The following is an 18,558-nucleotide window of genomic DNA, read 5'->3' on the forward strand; positions in this document are numbered from 1 at the left end:
GTAGAAAAGAGAAAGTAATCCCAGGTTCAATTCCAGCTTTCCTTATTTTATTCAACGCGTTAACAAGTTAATAGTGGCTTGGAGATATCTCCTGTTTTCTTTATTTCAAAAAGAGTAAATCAAACTATTAACTACAATAGACTATCAACTAAGAGAAAAAAAAAGAAAATAATATATCTATATATATAAATATAAATATATTGGTATAAAACAATCACAAATCTACAAAAATTTCATTCATCAAAGGTGAACGTCGTCGATCCTTGCCCAAGTAAACTACATCCTTGCGTCTTGGCAAAAAACCTCTAGGTCGTAAAGGTGAAATCAATTTTCGATTTCGCATCATATTCAATTCGCAAGCAATCATCCGTAAATGATCAGAATTGTATCTTGTATCCCGTTTATAAGTATTCGTATCCGCATTGAATCGAGGTTGTGTTGTAGCTTCCGATCGTCGTCTCTGATTGGCTGGTTTGGGAGGTGGTGGTGGCATTGGTATCAAATGTTCTGGTTTCTTTTTACGTATTGAAGCAAGTGAACGTCGTAATCTACTGATCGTTTGAACCCAGCGTACTTGTTGTAAATGATCATCAGGTGGTGATATTCCTGCTTCAGATAAGACACATGATGCTGTAGTTGATAAGGATGGTGTTTGTGCATTAGTTGTAGTGGATATAGAGTGACGACGAACAAGTGGAGGTCGGTTGTTATTAGTAACAACTTGTTGACTTGTATCTAAGCTTGTTGGTGTTCTGGGTATACGAGTTGCTTTCAATCGGTCTGCTAATGCTGCTATTTCGTTTTGTTGATCAAGTGAAGATGGGTCACTAAGAGAAGCAGGAGGGGTATGTAATGGTAAAACATCAGATAAGAAATCAATGGATAAAAAATTCCGTAAAGGTGACCGTTGAACCTAAAGAAAAAAAAAAAAAAGAAAGAAAGAAGGGATATGCAAGTCGGTTAACAAAAAAAAAATTCCCACCCACCTACTTTTCTTTACCTATATCTTTGTCAACTTACCAAGTCTTCTTCATCGGGCAAACTTTCTTTACTATCCACAACAATCCAATCTTCTACATGTGACATTCGTCTTGATACTGGTGCTGGAATACTGACTGGAGGTTGAGTCACTTGTTTCTTCTTCTTTTTCTTTTTCTTGTTCTGTTTTCTAGGAGGAATGTCACCATATACTTTAGGAGCTTGAGCAGCCAAATGTTTGATGATTTTTTTGTACGACAATGTCATATTATCGTGTGAGTTTGACCATAATGAAGTAGACATTATTGACAATAATAATAAAAAGATAAAAGAAAAAAGGAAGATATATAAAATAATAATAATAAAAATAAAAAAAAAAGGTAGGAAGGAACGTTTGAAATTTTATTCAAAGTAAGACAGAAAAAAAAAAAATATCGACGAAACATAAAAAAGTCAAAACTATAACCATGTGACTAATTCTTGCGCCATGCTCTATAACTACTTGGGGAATTCACGGACGGAGGAGGAATATGGTCAACATAAGACAAAGCAGGATCCACTGGAGGTTCATAAGTAACATAGGCAATTACACCAATCATAAGAGCAAGACCAGCAACAAGTGATCTTTGGGTATATATTTTGGTATTTAAATGAGTGTGTTGATGAAATGGTGATGGTCTGTATCCTTCTACTTGATGTTTGTGTTTAGTAAGTTGTTCATAAGCGCCTGTGATTTCAGCAAAATCTCTTTGTTTGTGTTGTCCAACAATATCAGGATGGTGCGATTTGCATAGCTGAAGGTATCTTTTTCGTATTTCTTTGTTGGTGGCATATCGCCCGAGACCTAATACATCGTATGGATTCTTCATGTCTACCCAAAACAGAGAAAAATAAAAAAAAAAAAAAGACAAGTACTAATGAATGGGTGGTAACCTTTTTTTAAAGTATCATTTCAATTGCCGTAAAGTGATCAGCCAATAATATTACGTCGAAAATTTACAAACAATTGGTAGGCATTATTTCTGACAACCATACTGAATTAGTAATAATGCATTAAAACAAAAGACAATACGATCTAAACGAAATCCAAAATAATCACGATTTTAATAATTAGTAAAAAAAAAAAAAAAAAAAAAAAAAATGTAACAAATCAAAACATAACTTTTTTTTATTGTTTTCACTATGATAAAATACAAATATTTCATTCTAATAATCTACTTTGACAATATTTGCAGAACCGTGCCGATTTATCTGGTACTGTTGTTGGTATATTTGAGATACAAGGCAAACAGAATAATCCTAATAAAGTATAACACAAAAAGAACGGTCAATATTTATTATATCTTTTTTTCCTTTTTTCGCATTTTCTTACCTCCACAACTACGACAAAAAGATTTTCGTTCTGTTCAAAAGAAAAAATAGAAGAAAAGATCAATAAAGTTTTCCATATGTTGTTGTTGGTTATTTTTTTTATCATACCTAAAACAGAAAATGATTTTCCACATTGAGCACATTCCTTGCATCGATCTTCTTTCAAGTAATGTAAGGTGTCCGAGGTATCAGGTAATACAAAAGCATAGACTTGTCCATTTCTATTGCCAGTTAACAAAGTGCGTTTTTGTCTTAAAAAAAAAAAAAGAGAGAGAAAGAGGTCAGAAAATAGAAAATAATTCATCTATATACTACTTACGAAAAAGAGAGAGAAACGATATCGGACGAATCAAACGTTGAATCTATACGATTGGCGTGGGTCAGTTGATAGAGTTGATTCAGAGTCCATTTATGTTCTCCTGTCTTTTCATCCTGTACGATATCTTTTGCCCAAAACTATATATAAAAAAAAAGTAAATATAACGATGAATGATCATTCTATATTTCTTACCTTGACAATACCATTTCGATGGCCAGTGATGATCAAATCTTGACTAGACCATTCATTTGGTTTGGCATCATAAATCGCACACGATAGTACACGTTCTGAGTTAGCACATACTGATTTCGTCAAGTAGAGTTCACCATTAATGGTCCAAATACGTATCATATTTCCTGAACAAGTAATAATATCACCCTACACAATAATAATAATAAAAAAAAAAACTAAGCTCCCATCTAATCTCTCTATCATACATCATACTTTTTTTTTTCATACCGTTGCATCATTCACTCTGACAAGATGAACACCTGATTCATGACCTGAGAGTGATCTCACATACTTCAATCGATTCAAATCCCAAATGATCACACTCTTATCCTATAAAAAAATCATAATCAAGGATCAAACATTATCGTTAGTGCTGTACTCCCTTATTTTTTTACACTTTTTTTTTTCTACGGGATTACCTGAGACCCAGTGACAATGATACTATATGATCTTGAAGATGTGATGGTTGTTACAACTTTAGAATGTCCACGAAGCGTTTCTTGTAATTCAAAATTGATTTGTTTTCCTTGTTCTATTTTCCATACACATACAACCTATATGGATAATAGATATAGATATAGATATATATGTATTAGATCAAATGAGTCATTCCAACATCTGTCTCTCGCTCTTTTTAGTGTCTTACACTATCAGTACCACCGGTCACCAAAGTTCTACTATCAGCAAAATGAGCTGAGCTAATAAATCCATCGTGAAAGTTTTCAAATACATTTATAAGCTATGAAGAAAAATACAATAGTGAATCATAGTGTTCATTTTCTGGGTATGATGTCCGTATTTTTCTTATGTGTTTACCTTGCCAGAATCTGAAGAATACAAACGTAAACTATTGTCCGAGTAACCCCATTCAATATAGTGTAAAGCATCCGGTGGTATATAAAGTTGTTGACAAGTAGTAACACCTAGTTTGTCATTGTAGACACCAATATCCCCAATTTCGTCATGAATATCTGTATTGATAGCAATCAAACCAGTAATTATGAATATATTTTGATACTCTCTTTTCTTCTTCCTTTTTTTTTTTTTTTTTTTTTGTTTTTTATATAAAATGCTTACCACGTAAAGGATAAATAGATTGAATCAATTTTTGCAAATGACTACGTAAAGGATAGAATCCCAGTGCTAAAGGATCATGAGTAGGAGGAGATCTAGCCGGATGTGGTTTCTTGAACAATTGACGAGGAGTTTGTCCAAAGTTGTTGATAATACCAATTGTTGCTGTCTTCTCTACAGTATCGGTAATAGCGTCCAGATCTACCAAAGGTAAGAAAAAGAAAAGGTTTAGTTCATCACATTGTTTTTTTTTCTTTTCTCTACTATTGTTACAAACATACCCACAGCACCTTCGTATGATACATGATGGAATACATTCAATGCATCAATGGCTGCTTTCCCTTGTTGTTTATATCCAAAGATAAGATCAATCCAATGATGTAGATTTTGACTAACATAATCACTTTCCAATGCTTCCCGATGACGTTGAATGAATATTTTTGGATCATTAGATGCCCAAGGGGGTAAGGTAACTGAATCAATTGTTTCACCTGTGCCTTGTTTTGTGCCTAAGAATATAATAAGTAGGTGAGATTTTTCTGTCTATTTTCTTTGTAAAGTATTACCAAAGTTGAATTTATTGACATTTTCCAAGAATTCGGGTAGACAGAAAAATTCAGGGATTAGTTCACGCACGTCACCCATATTCTTTTCCGAAGCGGATTCCCAAGCCTTGCCAACAGAATCAAATAGACGATCAGCATGATCAAATGTTCCACCCTATTATAAAATTTCAACAAGTGAGATTCATTTTATTTTTATTCCGATGTCTATTTTATCATTTCCTTTACTTACTTGAAGCTTCAAATAGTGTTGAGTAAATGGCTCCAATCGAATCAAAAAAGAACATACAATCATAGCAGATGAATAATGTGTTCCATAATGAAAAGCAGGTGCAGGATCGTTGGTTTCTCCCCATTGACGATATCGGTCTTGGAATTCATCTATCAAATACAACAATTTTTTTTTTTCATAAAACAAAAGATTTTCATTTTTTTTTTCTTTTTATTTATTGGTTCTTCATCTTACCTCGTCGTTCGGCCGTTTGAGCTCCCATTGGTTTGGAAAGATCACGGAAAGTTTCAGGTTTATCCAAATCAAGCTAAAACACAAAATAAAAATATTAATCAGTCAAAACCACACACGCGTCTGATCTACAAGATAGATAGATATTCATACTTTTTCACTAGTATAGTCAGCCAGAATCCATGGAAATACAGGATATTGAGTCAAATCTAGTGAATGAAAAAAAAAGTAAGAATATTTCTAGTTTTATTATTCTTTTCTTTTTTTTTTTTTTTTACTCTTCCTTACCATTGTATGAGCGTCCTGCAATAGCATTAATATACATTAAATATTGGAAATTGGTGATTTCCCTTCGTTCCCATTTTTGAGTAAGATCATGTAAGGTTGAGCTGCCAAAAATGCTTGTGAATTTGAATGCATTACCCAATGTGCTTGATTCTTTGTCGACAGCGCCAAAGATGGATCCCTTCATATCATTATCATTTGTTGTAGTAACACGGTTGACCAGTTTGGTAAATAGATCATCACGTTCAGATCGTTCTACTGTAATTAATGCATTTTGACCATCAGCAAAAAAAAGTTCTAGAGCAACGTCCCTAAATAAGAATCGTCGCTTGAATACTTCACGTAAATCAGCATTCGCCCTGCAAAAAAAAAAAAAAAAAAAAAAAAAAAAAAAAAAAAAATGTCAGCCTTTGCATTCTCATTGCATTAACTACTGTGTTTTACCATTTTCTGCATGTATGAAGATCTCCAGAAGAGCCAATAGGATGTTCAGTTTCCATTCCTGCAGCTTGAGCTAACAATAACAAGTATTCATCACGTTCGTGTTTCGGTACATCCCAAATTTCAACTACTTCGCCATCCACACGTTGGAAAAAGTTATCCACCAAGTAGATATGATGTTTACAAATAAGTAATAAGCCTTCACGAGCATCTAGACCTTCGATTCGACTAACATTGTAAACATCCAACACCATATCTCCAGCATCCAACAATCGCAATACTTTTTGATTCTTGTCTTCTTCATAAGATAAATCATCTTCATTTTCTGTTTCCACTACTTTTGTTTCATCATTGTCATCTATATTAAAGGTGTCACGTTAGTATAATATGATATATAAGTCAATATCTTAAGTCTTACCGGCTGTCGCTGAAGGGGTATCATCATTACTATGCTTTTGTTCAATAGGATCACTGGTCAACTCTTCATCTACTTCAGATATCGTTTTTTTATTTGTCATTGCTATGAATAAAAACAAGTAAACACACAATACTGTTGAGTATATCGAGTATCATCGTCAAAAATATTACATCCTTTATATTTACCTTCATTTCCGCTTTTACTAAGTCTTTTTTCTGCAGAAGATGTTAAAGGAGAACGAGGAGTCGTCTAAAAGAAGAAAAAAAAAAAGGAAAAGGTTATCATATCAAATTATATATATATATATATAAAAGATCCATGTATTCGTGCACCTTCTTATCCAAGTAGTCTTACCTTTTCAGAGATAGTGGAAGGAGGAGAAGAAGAGGAATCGTGTTTTGGTAAATATAATGTTGCAGGACCGTCAGAGATACATCGAATCTTTTTCCGCATACGATGTCGACCTTCCGTAAAGTCAAGAGCCCATTTGGAATGCGTTGCCTTGGATGTTGAGTCTAGTTGCGGTCCCCAGATGGCTCGTTCCCTTGTCAAATCACTATTGATACGAGACCATTCGCTACAAATAAACTTTTCATGCCCATCATTATCTTGAAGTGCCTTGGTAAATCGACTTGTTTCCACTTCCTAATCATTACCATAAATATATGTTATATAAATTAAAAAGATAAATTCAGCAATCAGTTCACTTTTTCGTTTTCTCTTCCTTCTTGGATCTACCTGAATACTTCTGGACCAAACGGCAGTTTTTGTGGTATATTCTGCAAATATTTCAGCTTCATATATTTGACGTTTCTGCACCTTCTTGAGTTTGTTAACACGTCGAGCTTGATGATTTTTCCAAGTTTCACGACTATACTTATTTTCTTGAAGGATGACGCTTTCCCATGACTTGTGCACATGTTCTTTGAATAACAAGTTAAGATCAATCTTCCTTGAGTCCACCCAAACAAAAAAGGATTCTTGATCCTATATTATATTTAAAAAAAAAATGGAACAAAGTATGTGAGTCATCATTGATTGTAAAGGCATAAAAAAAACTTACCATTTCTAACATTTTCGAAAAACCTTGCAAAAGATCATCACCTAATAAGAGAATAACAAGAAGAAAAAAGGTGGTATAAGTATGTAATCATTGAACTCTCCTCTCCTTTTTTTTTTCTTTCTCCAATATCATATAAACCATAACACATATGGCTGATATGCACTAAATTACCTCCAGTATGAATCTTGAACACGTTTGCCACAGCATCAGGTTTCTGTAGCAATAGTAATTTCCAAACCTATAATTAATATGAAAAACAATAAAAAGTAAATTGGTAGTGAGCATTACTGCAGATATTGTTAATTAAAAGCGGAAGGGAAGACTTACATTGAGAGCATCATTACTGATAGTCTGATTGGAAGAAGAGAGGAATTGATAAAGATGATAGCAGAAACATCGTAAGAATTCTTGATCCGTATTTTTGGGACTGAGGATGATCTTTTGATGATGAATGCAGTAATTTAAGAAAGCACCAATTTGATCCGCCACCATGTCACCCTGCTCTAGATCAGAGATCTTGAGTAATACCATGCGATTGAATGCCCTATATAAAGTAGCCACCGTATCACTAAGGCCACGACGACCCATAATGCCAGTACCATCTAGTGAATGTAAAGTTTCCAAAATAGTCGCCAGGAGATCATATGTTTGTTCAGCACCATCGATAAACCGTCCTATTAAATAAAAACCCATATGAGAATAAATCTTTTTTTTTAAAAAAAAAAAAAAAAGAAAAAAAGGAAAGTTGTAAAGGATGAATCGAAAATTACCTTGAAGCACTGCATCAGCTGCAATTTGACAAAATTTGGCTACATTCATCAGAATCACATTGCTACCAAGTAATTTGGAATCAAATTGTAGCGTACTCTTGAGATTTTGGGATATATAAGTCAACAAATAGCTTTCAAATTTCATCTAAAAAAAAAAAAAAAAAAAAAAAAAAAAAAAAAGGAGAATAGAAAGAAAATGATAAATATTTCAAGTACTCAATTTTTTTTTTTTTCCAAAATCCAATAATCAACCATAAAGTACCTGAGCATCGAGACTACTTGGTGGGTATGACTAGAAAATGCCAGAAAACAGCACAAAAAGATAAAAAGGTAAATAAATGAAATAATCATATTTCAATGGCTATCTGTTTCATACATACATTCAAAACCATGTTTAACACTGTAAGATTCTTATCTACTGGATCAACAACAGAGGCGACACTGATATCCACTAGGAATTGAAGGAGGGCCTCTAGAGCAAGGTCAGCCAAAGGTGTAACCTCATTTGTTATTGAAGAGTGTTGACTCCAGCTAGCAGACCTACAAAAAAAAGTATGAATTTGGCATGGATCAAAAAGATCTACATGATTATTTCTTTTTTATACCTTAAACGAGTAAGCATAGCACCCGATTTTTTGTTGAGATGAGGAGATGTCTTTGTCATCAAAGTCAAAGTCCCACCACGTTTGATGATACTACCATCATCCATCATAGGACTCGATACGTTGCTGTTGTTGTTATGACCATCGTTGAAAATCATCATCTTTCCATCAATAGGACTATAAGTGGTTGCTGAACTGGGTGTTGCACAAAAATCATCAAAATGGGCAGATTCTTCCTTTGTCCGCAGTTCTTCTTCCACAGATAAAAGACCATCATCATTTCCACCAGCACCAGATTTGCCAAGAGTAGGGAACAACACTTCCACTATATCATCCACAATCTCCTGTCGATTGCATTCTTCTTTAAAATCACTTCTTCTTTTGTATAATTCATCCAAAAGGCATACAAGTTCATGCTGAATCTTTATAATTGTGATTGCTGTTGATCCTATGAATAAAAATCAGTCAATTAAATATATATATATACGTCTACCTATCAGATTTACCCCATCCAATTTTTTTTCTATTATTGTATTTACCTTCATTTTGGATTCTACTTCGTCGATATCGGCCACCTTCACGACAAAGAGCCATCAATATGGGTAAAACATGACCAGCAATAGGCTTAGAGGAAGAGGATTTTTCGACAATATGATCTTGAAGATGCTTGATATGGAATGAATCATAGAGAGGATATTCAGCAATGTCCAAACCCATCAATAGAATCACCAAAGTTTCATAGAGTTGTGTCAAATTCCAAAAATGGGGTAACAAGCGAGTCATAACAAGGAAGCCTTCTGATGCCACACCAAATTTATTCATATAAGAAGGACCTTCAACATGAAGAATACGCACCAAGATGCGAGAAGCAAGCACAACCGTATAAGGATCCGTTTCATGAGCGAAAAATAATAATGGCCATTTGTTGGTGATTGTGAGTGAGAATTTGTGCACATAATCTTGATTTCCTGGTAGACAAAGGATGTCATGAAGCATTTCCATGACAATATTACACATATGGATAGATTTGGTTGACATAGTAGACGTTTGGCTGTATGTTTTGGAATCCATGATAATATCCATAATGGGTGCTTCATCTGTTGATCGGCCAGTAGATATAGAAAGACTATTTGCGCGAGGAAGTCGAGAGCGTTTGACAGTTGGTGCAGCTTTGATCTTGTTTGCGCCTATATATATATGTATATATAAAAATGAATTATATCAAACAAAATCGATCACATTGTTGGAAATAGTGTTGTTATTTACATACCATTGGGAGCTGTAGATGCCAAAAATGTAGCAATTGCACGAATGCTTTCAGTTGTCCAACTACTAAGTACCACAGCCTTGAGAGCTTTCACAACATTGGGAATCAGTTCCTTTGCATAAATATTCATTCGGAACGCCAGTAGCATTTTCTTTACAAGATCTAAAAGACATAAACAATAAAAGGCGGAATTAATAATAATGTCATCATCAAAACAAAAAAAGAAAAAAAAATTAAAAAAAAAGAGAGAGAGAGAATAATAGACTTACGAACTTTCAAAAGACGTTTCAAATTGAATGTATGTTTGTTGCTAGTTTCCATAAAGAGAATGAATTGATCGAGATGAGCCTTTTGGACAGGGATACTTGTTTTTTTCCAAATTTCAAAGTTGAGTATCACTGATCTATAAGCATATGGATTACTGATCACAGATTCCCTTTAACAAAAAAAAAAAAAAAAAAAAAAAAAAAAAAAAAAAAAGATATCAGTGCCGTTTCATCAAAACATTTCTCCCAAGAACACTTACTCGGGCAATGAGCTATTCTTTCCAACAAAATGTAACAAGAGTTCAAAAAGATCAACGGTGATTAGATCACGTTTCTGTTTCAAGATACTAGCAAGGATTTCATAACCATGACAACGTTCCATATCATCCGAGTTTCTCCAAGAATATCGAATCATTTCAATAAGAAGTTCAATGGATTTGATCAGCATGAGAGATGACTAATAATAATAATAATAAAGGCGGTCAAATATCATATCAATTTTTTTAATTTTCGTCCTTCATCTTCCATTCTTACCTCTGAACGTTGTACCAAATTCAAACCAAGAGCACATCCACCCACTTTCCAAACAGATTCATCCAGACCAAAAGGATAAGCTATACCAGGATTTCCATGTAGAGTACCCATTGAATTTGTTGCATAAATGGCTTGTTCAATCTTGGGAATAGCTGAGTTCAACAACATGTATCTAATATCAGCATCTGTTTCAATCCGATCCAAGCATTCTTCACTTAATCCAGTCAATGTAAGTCCAGTTTGTGCACCATAGGCAAGGGTATTTCCTGCAATTAATGCAAGTAGGATCTTGTTCTCCGGTAACATAGTCGTTGTCCCTCCACGCATTACATTGGCTAGTACACTTTTATTCATTTCACGTCGTTTGGTAATACCACGAAGATTCAAAAATAACGCAGTGGATGCTTCGTAAGTTTGGAACTGACGTAGAGAATCCTGATAGAGTGATTTGTATCGAGCACCAAGGTGGAAGTAGAGATTCAGTGCATCGCCATCTAGAGTATCAGCCAAAATATATGTTGGTCCAAGATCCCAGATAAGTTGTTGTTGCGTGTTGTAATGGCCGTTCTTACAAGTATTTTTATTTTCGATATGATTGCTGACACCGCCAATGACTACCTTTCCATTTCCTTGAGGACCGCCTGGTGATACGTAGGTACATCGAGCTTGTTCCATCCATACTCCATTCACAAATAAAGTCACAGTACTAAGACTAGCTCCCAATCTTGATTTGTGATGTACCAGTCCAATATGGTACCAAAAACCAGGTTTAAATTCAAATGACTCAAATCGACAGTCCACCTTGTTTGTACCAGAATGAATGTGAAGATTGCGAGTACTTGCATCAAGATACACATGGAAAAACAGATGTTGTTGATCATCCCATAATGTCCATATAGTCATATTGGCATCATTATTCCATCGTTCAATATGTATCCAAAGCATTATCGTATATCCAGGAGCAGAAGGTGGGAAATTTGGTAAAGCTGAAAACTCCAAAGAAGCTGTCCGTCTTGATGATGTTGATCCAGAGACATCGAATTGAATAAAATTAGGCCATCGACTTCGGTTCATTCCATGAAGAATCAAGTCCACTAGTCCATCAATAGCAGGGTCCTCTAAATCAGTTAGATAACCATCTGTACCAAAACATTGAAATAGATAACGTAATTCCTTATCACCAATACCCATAGCCATCAGTTTCTTGATAATTTGTAAAAGTAAATTTGTTGTTTTTTCAGTTTCCACATTCTTGATTTGACATAGAGATAAAGGATGCTTTTCTGTGGGTCCTCTTGGATAGACACGTTGCAAAGCTAAAAGGACGAGTCCACTCCGATTCAATTTGATTTGATTCTGTCTGTTACCTCTTATCAAAGAATAAAGAGCAACTAGAACTGCATTCGCTAATTCTTGATCCCAGGTCACGGATTGCTGTAGCTGAAGAATGGTGAGCGCCACATCTGGATTATGAATATCCACCAAGGCATCGTTCAATGTATAATCAATATGTTGTAAAAGTGTTGAATGATCCAGAGTACCAGCATCGACTAATACATTGGCATGTTGTCCAGTAAACAATCCACACATTGTTTCATCTTGAACCATAACTGAGAATAGCATACCAAATAATGGGGCGGCAAGTCCATCAGAAGTAAGGGCACCAGTCAAGCGTAAAGCATTTTGTAAAGTGTCATAGCCAACTTCCTTTGAAAAATATTGTCGATTCACATCATTATCGCGCATGGATTCCATCAAGACAAAGAGAATCATTTCCAACACCTGAGAGAGAGTTTGTTTCAATTTATGATGATCTAAAGGTTGATGCGGTTGATCTGATAGTTTAATAAAATCTGATCCATCGGTAAAAGCATTTTCTAGAGCCACAATCATAGAGACTAGACCAACATAACCACCTGAAAGCCGAAACACATCACGAGTTGAAGGATACATAGTAAAGATTCGTTTGATAGTTTTCAATATTTCCAATCGGAAGGCCAAATCTGTGCGAGGGATATCTTGTACAGCTTCTATGACACGGCTGAATGCGTAAGAGACATCGTTCGATTGGTTTGATTCATCTCCAGACTGAATTGATAATAGACCAGTATCATGGCTGGACAAAGCTTCAAATAATTCCAGGGCACCCATCCGAGTTTGCTCGTAATGTAATAGATCGAACACATTTCCATTGTACCTATGAACGATTGTAGTTATAAAAAAAAAAAAGGAACGATATAAATATTGTTATATTAAGATGATCCCTTATTCTGTGTCTACTTACAATTTCCTAAAGATAGTCATGTTTGTTGAATCCTTTGTCATCTCCACAACACATTTCACGACAGCATCAAAATCATCAAGAATACATTGAACAAAGGAGGAGCTATCATTGTTATCACCATTGCCATTTGATTCACCGAGGGAGGTCCTTTGGTTCAAATATTCGTTGACCTTTGATAGTAGTAAGCTCATCATGTTGATCAATCCAGATTCACGAGCCACACTTAATAATTTTGATGATTTTTTTAATTGTAAAGTAAGTCGACGGCAGATAAGTCCAACCAATTTTCCACCAGAGTTTGTACCTATACATAAAACGAGATAATAATGCGTATGAATAAATAATCATCATTGTACTAAGAATAAATAAAAAAAAAATAAAGACGTACTTTGAAGATGTAAAGATAATACAGCTAGTTCCTTCAATGGTACAAAATTGAGATCCACCATGACATAATCAAGTAAGTCCATAATGCCGTTCTATCAAGAAATATATTATAATGCAGTGTGAGGTTTTTGTCCTATATGGTTTAGTTCTTTTGTATATATTCCTTTTACCTGTACATCTGATTGATAATTTTCCATCATTTCAATAAGGAGAGGTAGAACGTTGGTTCTTTCCACCAAGAAAAAATTGACTTGATTTTTCTGTATCACTTGTTGAATACCATGAAAGAGAGCGGTTTGTAAATTTGGCGGTAATGGTTTGTTGCTTGATATCGTTGATTGAGATTGATATGGATATAAAAGAGCTGATTGAAGTATTTGAAGTGCTGGTAAATTTTGGACAATCCTTCCTTTGGATCGATCTGTTTTTGGAAACACAAAATCTAAAAAAAAAAGAAAAAAAAAAGTCAATTCGAAGGAAGAGAATAATATATATATATATATATATATATATACCATCATGCTGATAAGGAAGACCATCAGTAATAGTAGGTGAAGCCACGCCTTTTCCGATAAATGTTAATTCCACTATTTCAGAGACCAATTGTAACTAATTAAAGTAGTTAATATAATATAAATATGAAATATGGATTATTATTGCTATTATTATTTTCTTTCAACAACCATACCTTGTAGTTTAATAGTTCTTCATCGAAAGGAGGAGTAACTAAAAAGGAAATCAATACTTTGTTGGCATCTACTTGTTGTAATTCATCATATAACCCAGTATCACCAATTTCAACAGATAACTAAGTATGGAGATAGATATAGATATAAATGAGTCCCTTTTTCATATTGATTAGCAACGATAATGAATCAAAAAATGATTTACCTTGAGTAGGAATAGGATTAGATCTAAATCCAAGTTGACATCCAAATATTCTCGAGCAGAAAGTCTAGGTCTTTTCAATGCATCTTTCCAAACTTGTACCAACATTTCCACATAACGTCTTGAGTGCATATATTGAATGACTTCAGAATCAGGATTGATCATTTTTAATATCGCGATAGTTCTATTTTTGAAAATAAATAAAAAAAATGTCATGTTATTTGATTGATATCTTTTCTATGTCATATTCTTCACTTACTTGTGCTTCCATATCATATATGCAGGTTCCTTTTGATTATTTTGCCAAGTACTAGTATCCCATTCGACCGGTTTTGTAGATACCAAACGCATAATAGTGAAAAAGGTATCATCCACAATGAGACGACGAAGAATAGATGCATTTCGTACAAGTTGTTCCAAAATTCCAGCTACCACTGACCCAGCATCGTCCAGCGATACCATTTCTTTATTGTTATCGTTTTCATCATCTTTTTCTATTGTATTCGTAACAGGTTCATCATTGGTATTGTTGTCGTCATAGTAAGTAGGTGATAAATCAATGAATGATCTAAAAACTTTGGTGATCACTGAAGGTATGCGTTGTTGTTGCATCATGTTGAGGAATACTACCTAAAATATTGTAAATAAAAAAAAACAATGTAAGTGATCAATATTGTTTTTTTAAAGAAAAACTACTTACAGGACCACGTGAGATAATATACATAGCTTTGATAACATAATAAAGATGCCATTTGGATCGTAGGCTATTCATCAATGCTAAATAAGGAAATGGATTAATTATACTATGAAAAATAATGTTTTTTTCTTCTTTCTTTTATGCTTCAGTTTTATAACTGTCATACCTTGACTTGACTCCGCCTTTGTCTTTTGTTCCGGAACTTTTCGAATACCTGCCAAGAGATGTCGTGATAGCATTCCCATGAAGGCACGTTCGTTAGTGAGAGCAGGAAACGCCAGGATCTCTTTGTCTTGACCATAAAGATCACAAAATTTGGGTAAGAATGTAAATAAAAATAAATCGGATCGTTCCTAAATACATAAATGTATAAAAAAAAATGAATATGAAATCATTGTTTCTTCTTTTATTATTATTATATATTACCTGTTCAGTTGATAAAAGGTCTTCACATTGACGCCAAATATCTTGTAAATGTATTTCAATTTGTTTACGTCTAAATATAAGAAAATAATAAATAAGTAAAGAAAGAAATATTCGCGTTTTTACTTTGAATTATGGTTAGTTATTTACCTCTTTAACTCTTCTTGTGAGTATTCCGAGGAATAGTCATCATCTTGTTCTGTTTTTCCAGTTGTATTAATTCGATCCACCCATGATCGCCACATTGCTTCATATACGATTCAAGTGGAAATATTGATAGATAAAAAAAAGAGAAAGATATACGAATCAAAAAGAAAGAAAGAAAAGAAAAGAAAAAGTAAAGAAAAAGAAAAGAAAAAAAAAAAGAGAGAGAATTTGAAGTAGGGACAAAAGAAACTGTGGGCAATGCCATCTGGCGTAACTCCGATTTCTCACTCAAACAGCTCTACACATTTCATTCGTTTTATTACTTTTTTTTTTTCTTTAACTTTGTTATTATTATTATTATGAATGACCAATTGGAAGATACAGCTTTCGATGTCATAGTCATTGGAACTGGTCTTGTGGAATCAATAGTAGCTGGGTAAGAACCTAAAAAGTATTGACAATAACAAAAATTGACTTCTTTTATTATTATTATTATTATTATTATTATTAAAAGGTCACTTGCTCGAAGTGGCAAAAAGGTACTCCATCTTGATAGTAATAAACAATATGGATCAAACTGGGGTGTATTCAATATCAAGAACTTGCTCGATTGGGAACAACAACTGAAAACAGATACCACTGACAAAGACAAAGGTGAACTTATAAAACATTGATTGGTCAGCTTGTTACGACATCCACTAATTTTATTATTTTTTTTTTAATTCATCTTTATTGTTCTTTTAGATCACAAAAAGAACTACATTGATTATTATACATCCTACGCTAATAACTTTAAGGATGTAGAACTTTTATTCGGCAAGCAAGTAGTGGAAGTGGACGAGGAACTCGAAAAACCATTAGCCGTGCTAGACCTATCAACAAAGGAACATCCTCTTGACGGTGATGCTACTCTGGAGGCTATCAAGAAAGCTCTGACAGCTCTTCTTATTATCCCAGACACTATTTCATCAACTGACATTCAAACTTATATCCAACCAATGACCAACAATTACGCTTCAATCTTACTTAACGATGAAAACAACGCCAAAACTGGACGCTACGAACTGCAAGACGTCATCTTTAAGTTGAAGACACTTATCGACTTTCTTGTTCTCTCTCGTCATTACAATCTGGATACGGTACCTAAAATCTTACCTTCTCGTGGTGATTTGGTAGAAATCTTGATACGAAGCGGTGTGGGCCGCTATATGGAATTCAAGAGTGTAGATGATATGTTTATCTTTGATCATACGAAGCGGCGTATGGAGAAGGTAAATTAAAAGAAATGATTAATTGGAGTGTATATATATGCCTTTCTCTCTTTGTGTGTATACGTGTCTGTGCGTGTGATGTGTGGAAATTGATCTCTTCTTTTTTTTTTTTTTGATCGTAACTTAGGTTCCAGGATCAAAAGAAGATGTGTTTGTCAATAAGTCTATTAGTTTACCTGACAAACGAAAACTTATGAAGTTTTTGAAATACGCAATGGATGATGATAGAGATTTGGAGCTATTGAAAGGTAGTGGTTTAAAATTAGTGATTGCATGGGAGATATATATAATAGAACGGTCTCATTCATTCTTTTTTTGATTTGTTTAGATTATGAAACGATGACATACGCCGAATTTCTACAAGATAGATTCAAGATCACTGGGAACTTACAGAATGCTGTTGTCCATGCCATTTCATTGTCAAGATCAGATGGTACATCAAACCGGAATTAAATCACTGAATTATTATTGAAAATATGTTTACTTACCAATCAATTTATTACGAATGATAGTCAATGCAAAGCAAGGATTTGAACGAACACAGGCGTTTATGAAATCCATCGGCCGTTTCGGAAAAGGTGCTTATTTATGTACATTATATGGCGGTGGTAGCGAAATTTCTCAAGCATTCTGCCGGTATGATTTTTTTTTTTTAAAAAAAAAAAAAAAAAAAAAAAAAAAAAAAAAGTTTCATCATAGTATTAATTCCTATTTTTTTTTATTTTTATCGATTCAATGATAGTATTTGCGCTGTTTATGGTGGTGTTTACATTTTAGGTCAGTCTCTTGAACGGTATGATATAGATGAACAAACTGGAGAATGTACAGGTGTTGTTACAAAGGATGGACAAATTTTCACTGCTCCACATATCATCACTGGATTGGACTATCTTTCACCTGATTGGAGAGCATCAAGCACTACCGACAAATCGTAAGAAAAAGAAAAAAAATATAATATTTATTTATCAATTGTCTTTTTTTTTTTTTTATGCTTAGATCTTGGGTATCAAGAGCAATGATAATCACAAACAGGTCACCAGCTCAATTCTCAAAAGAAGACAGTAGTAATCAATCACTTGGTGCCAGTGTGATCCCTCCTAATGATTGTTTGGGAAACAAGAATGAGTTAGTATATATATTGAATCAAAGCTCAGAAACTATGGCTTGTCCTAAAGACCAATGTAAGTAGAAATGAAATCAAAGCTTTCATCATTCCACTCCTTTCTTATAAATGCATTTTTTTTTTTTTTTTTTTTTGTAGTTGTAACCTATTTGTGGACATTGGAGGATTCAAATGGACAACAAGTATTGAAACAGGCGGCTCAGCTATTACTGGAAAGGGAATCAGAAAATAATGATATGGATCACGGTAAATGAATAACTTAAATGGATAAACGAATCATTGCCAGATGTATTATATATATTAATGATATTATTACCTTTTTTACCTTCCAATCTCTTTTATTAATGTTATTGTTATTATATACTATTAGAATCAACGCATGTATTACTTGAATTACATTACAAACAACGTATCAGATCATCGCAGACGATTCAAGAAGAATGGAATATACCCAAAAATGTGTACATTTGCAGTGATCCGGATGCTTCCATTGACTTTGAAGAAGCAACCAAGGAAGCAAAGACTATCTTTTACAAGTGTGTACCAGAAGAAACAGAATTCATGCCCCCTGCAGAAGAAGTAGAAGGTGATGATTATTAGATTTTTGATTAGCTTTTGTATAGGTAGAAAAAAAAGAGTATTATCAATAAAATGGATTATTTTTGTATGGTCGTAATGGTTATATTATTGTTT

General features: G+C 33.9%; 6 protein-coding genes across 6 annotated transcripts; 1 reads left to right on the forward strand and 5 right to left on the reverse strand.

The window, feature by feature from the left end:
* Window positions 1-67: 67 nt before the first annotated feature.
* On the reverse strand, window positions 68-1,383 carry BX664DRAFT_327539 (uncharacterized protein). The gene is made up of 2 exons (XM_051544425.1): window positions 1,021-1,383; window positions 68-913 (listed from the first exon to the last, which is right to left on the reverse strand). Exons 1-2 carry the CDS (start codon window positions 1,279-1,281, stop codon window positions 215-217), a joined length of 960 nt encoding a protein of 319 aa, XP_051400988.1. The 5' UTR covers window positions 1,282-1,383; the 3' UTR covers window positions 68-214.
* Window positions 1,356-1,881, reverse strand: BX664DRAFT_327541 (uncharacterized protein). The gene has a single exon (XM_051544426.1). The coding sequence runs from the start codon at window positions 1,845-1,847 to the stop codon at window positions 1,452-1,454; it is 396 nt and encodes a 131-aa protein (XP_051400989.1). The 5' UTR covers window positions 1,848-1,881; the 3' UTR covers window positions 1,356-1,451.
* A 202-nt stretch (window positions 1,882-2,083) lies between these two features.
* BX664DRAFT_89561 (uncharacterized protein) lies at window positions 2,084-3,191 on the reverse strand. The gene is made up of 6 exons (XM_051549784.1): window positions 3,128-3,191; window positions 2,872-3,046; window positions 2,669-2,805; window positions 2,458-2,600; window positions 2,351-2,380; window positions 2,084-2,277 (listed from the first exon to the last, which is right to left on the reverse strand). Exons 2-6 carry the CDS (start codon window positions 2,872-2,874, stop codon window positions 2,180-2,182), a joined length of 411 nt encoding a protein of 136 aa, XP_051400990.1. The 5' UTR covers window positions 2,875-3,046; window positions 3,128-3,191; the 3' UTR covers window positions 2,084-2,179.
* A 512-nt stretch (window positions 3,192-3,703) lies between these two features.
* Window positions 3,704-9,361, reverse strand: BX664DRAFT_259855 (uncharacterized protein; the record flags this gene model as incomplete). The annotated part of the gene is made up of 20 exons (XM_051540604.1): window positions 3,704-3,822; window positions 3,977-4,174; window positions 4,255-4,482; window positions 4,540-4,693; window positions 4,769-4,917; window positions 5,003-5,075; window positions 5,153-5,208; window positions 5,288-5,643; window positions 5,729-6,083; window positions 6,314-6,392; window positions 6,498-6,788; window positions 6,882-7,130; window positions 7,207-7,247; window positions 7,378-7,444; window positions 7,534-7,880; window positions 7,977-8,121; window positions 8,239-8,268; window positions 8,357-8,516; window positions 8,582-9,026; window positions 9,085-9,361. 20 exons carry the CDS (start codon window positions 9,359-9,361, stop codon window positions 3,704-3,706), a joined length of 3,819 nt encoding a protein of 1,272 aa, XP_051400991.1.
* A 479-nt stretch (window positions 9,362-9,840) lies between these two features.
* On the reverse strand, window positions 9,841-12,796 carry BX664DRAFT_260002 (uncharacterized protein; the record flags this gene model as incomplete). The annotated part of the gene is made up of 5 exons (XM_051540613.1): window positions 9,841-10,007; window positions 10,115-10,281; window positions 10,372-10,568; window positions 10,646-11,139; window positions 11,353-12,796. 5 exons carry the CDS (start codon window positions 12,794-12,796, stop codon window positions 9,841-9,843), a joined length of 2,469 nt encoding a protein of 822 aa, XP_051400992.1.
* Window positions 12,797-15,822: 3,026 nt separating this feature from the next.
* On the forward strand, window positions 15,823-18,538 carry BX664DRAFT_327547 (GDP dissociation inhibitor-domain-containing protein). The gene is made up of 10 exons (XM_051544427.1): window positions 15,823-15,907; window positions 15,986-16,125; window positions 16,216-16,742; window positions 16,870-16,990; window positions 17,071-17,175; window positions 17,255-17,378; window positions 17,485-17,673; window positions 17,739-17,923; window positions 18,004-18,111; window positions 18,236-18,538. The coding sequence occupies exons 1-10, from the start codon at window positions 15,831-15,833 to the stop codon at window positions 18,463-18,465; spliced, it is 1,806 nt and encodes a 601-aa protein (XP_051400993.1). The 5' UTR covers window positions 15,823-15,830; the 3' UTR covers window positions 18,466-18,538.
* Window positions 18,539-18,558: the final 20 nt, after the last annotated feature.

This window comes from Halteromyces radiatus, assembly GCF_025201355.1.
Source record: "Halteromyces radiatus strain CBS 162.75 chromosome Unknown BX664scaffold_3, whole genome shotgun sequence".
Lineage (NCBI taxonomy): Eukaryota > Fungi > Mucoromycota > Mucoromycetes > Mucorales > Cunninghamellaceae > Halteromyces > Halteromyces radiatus.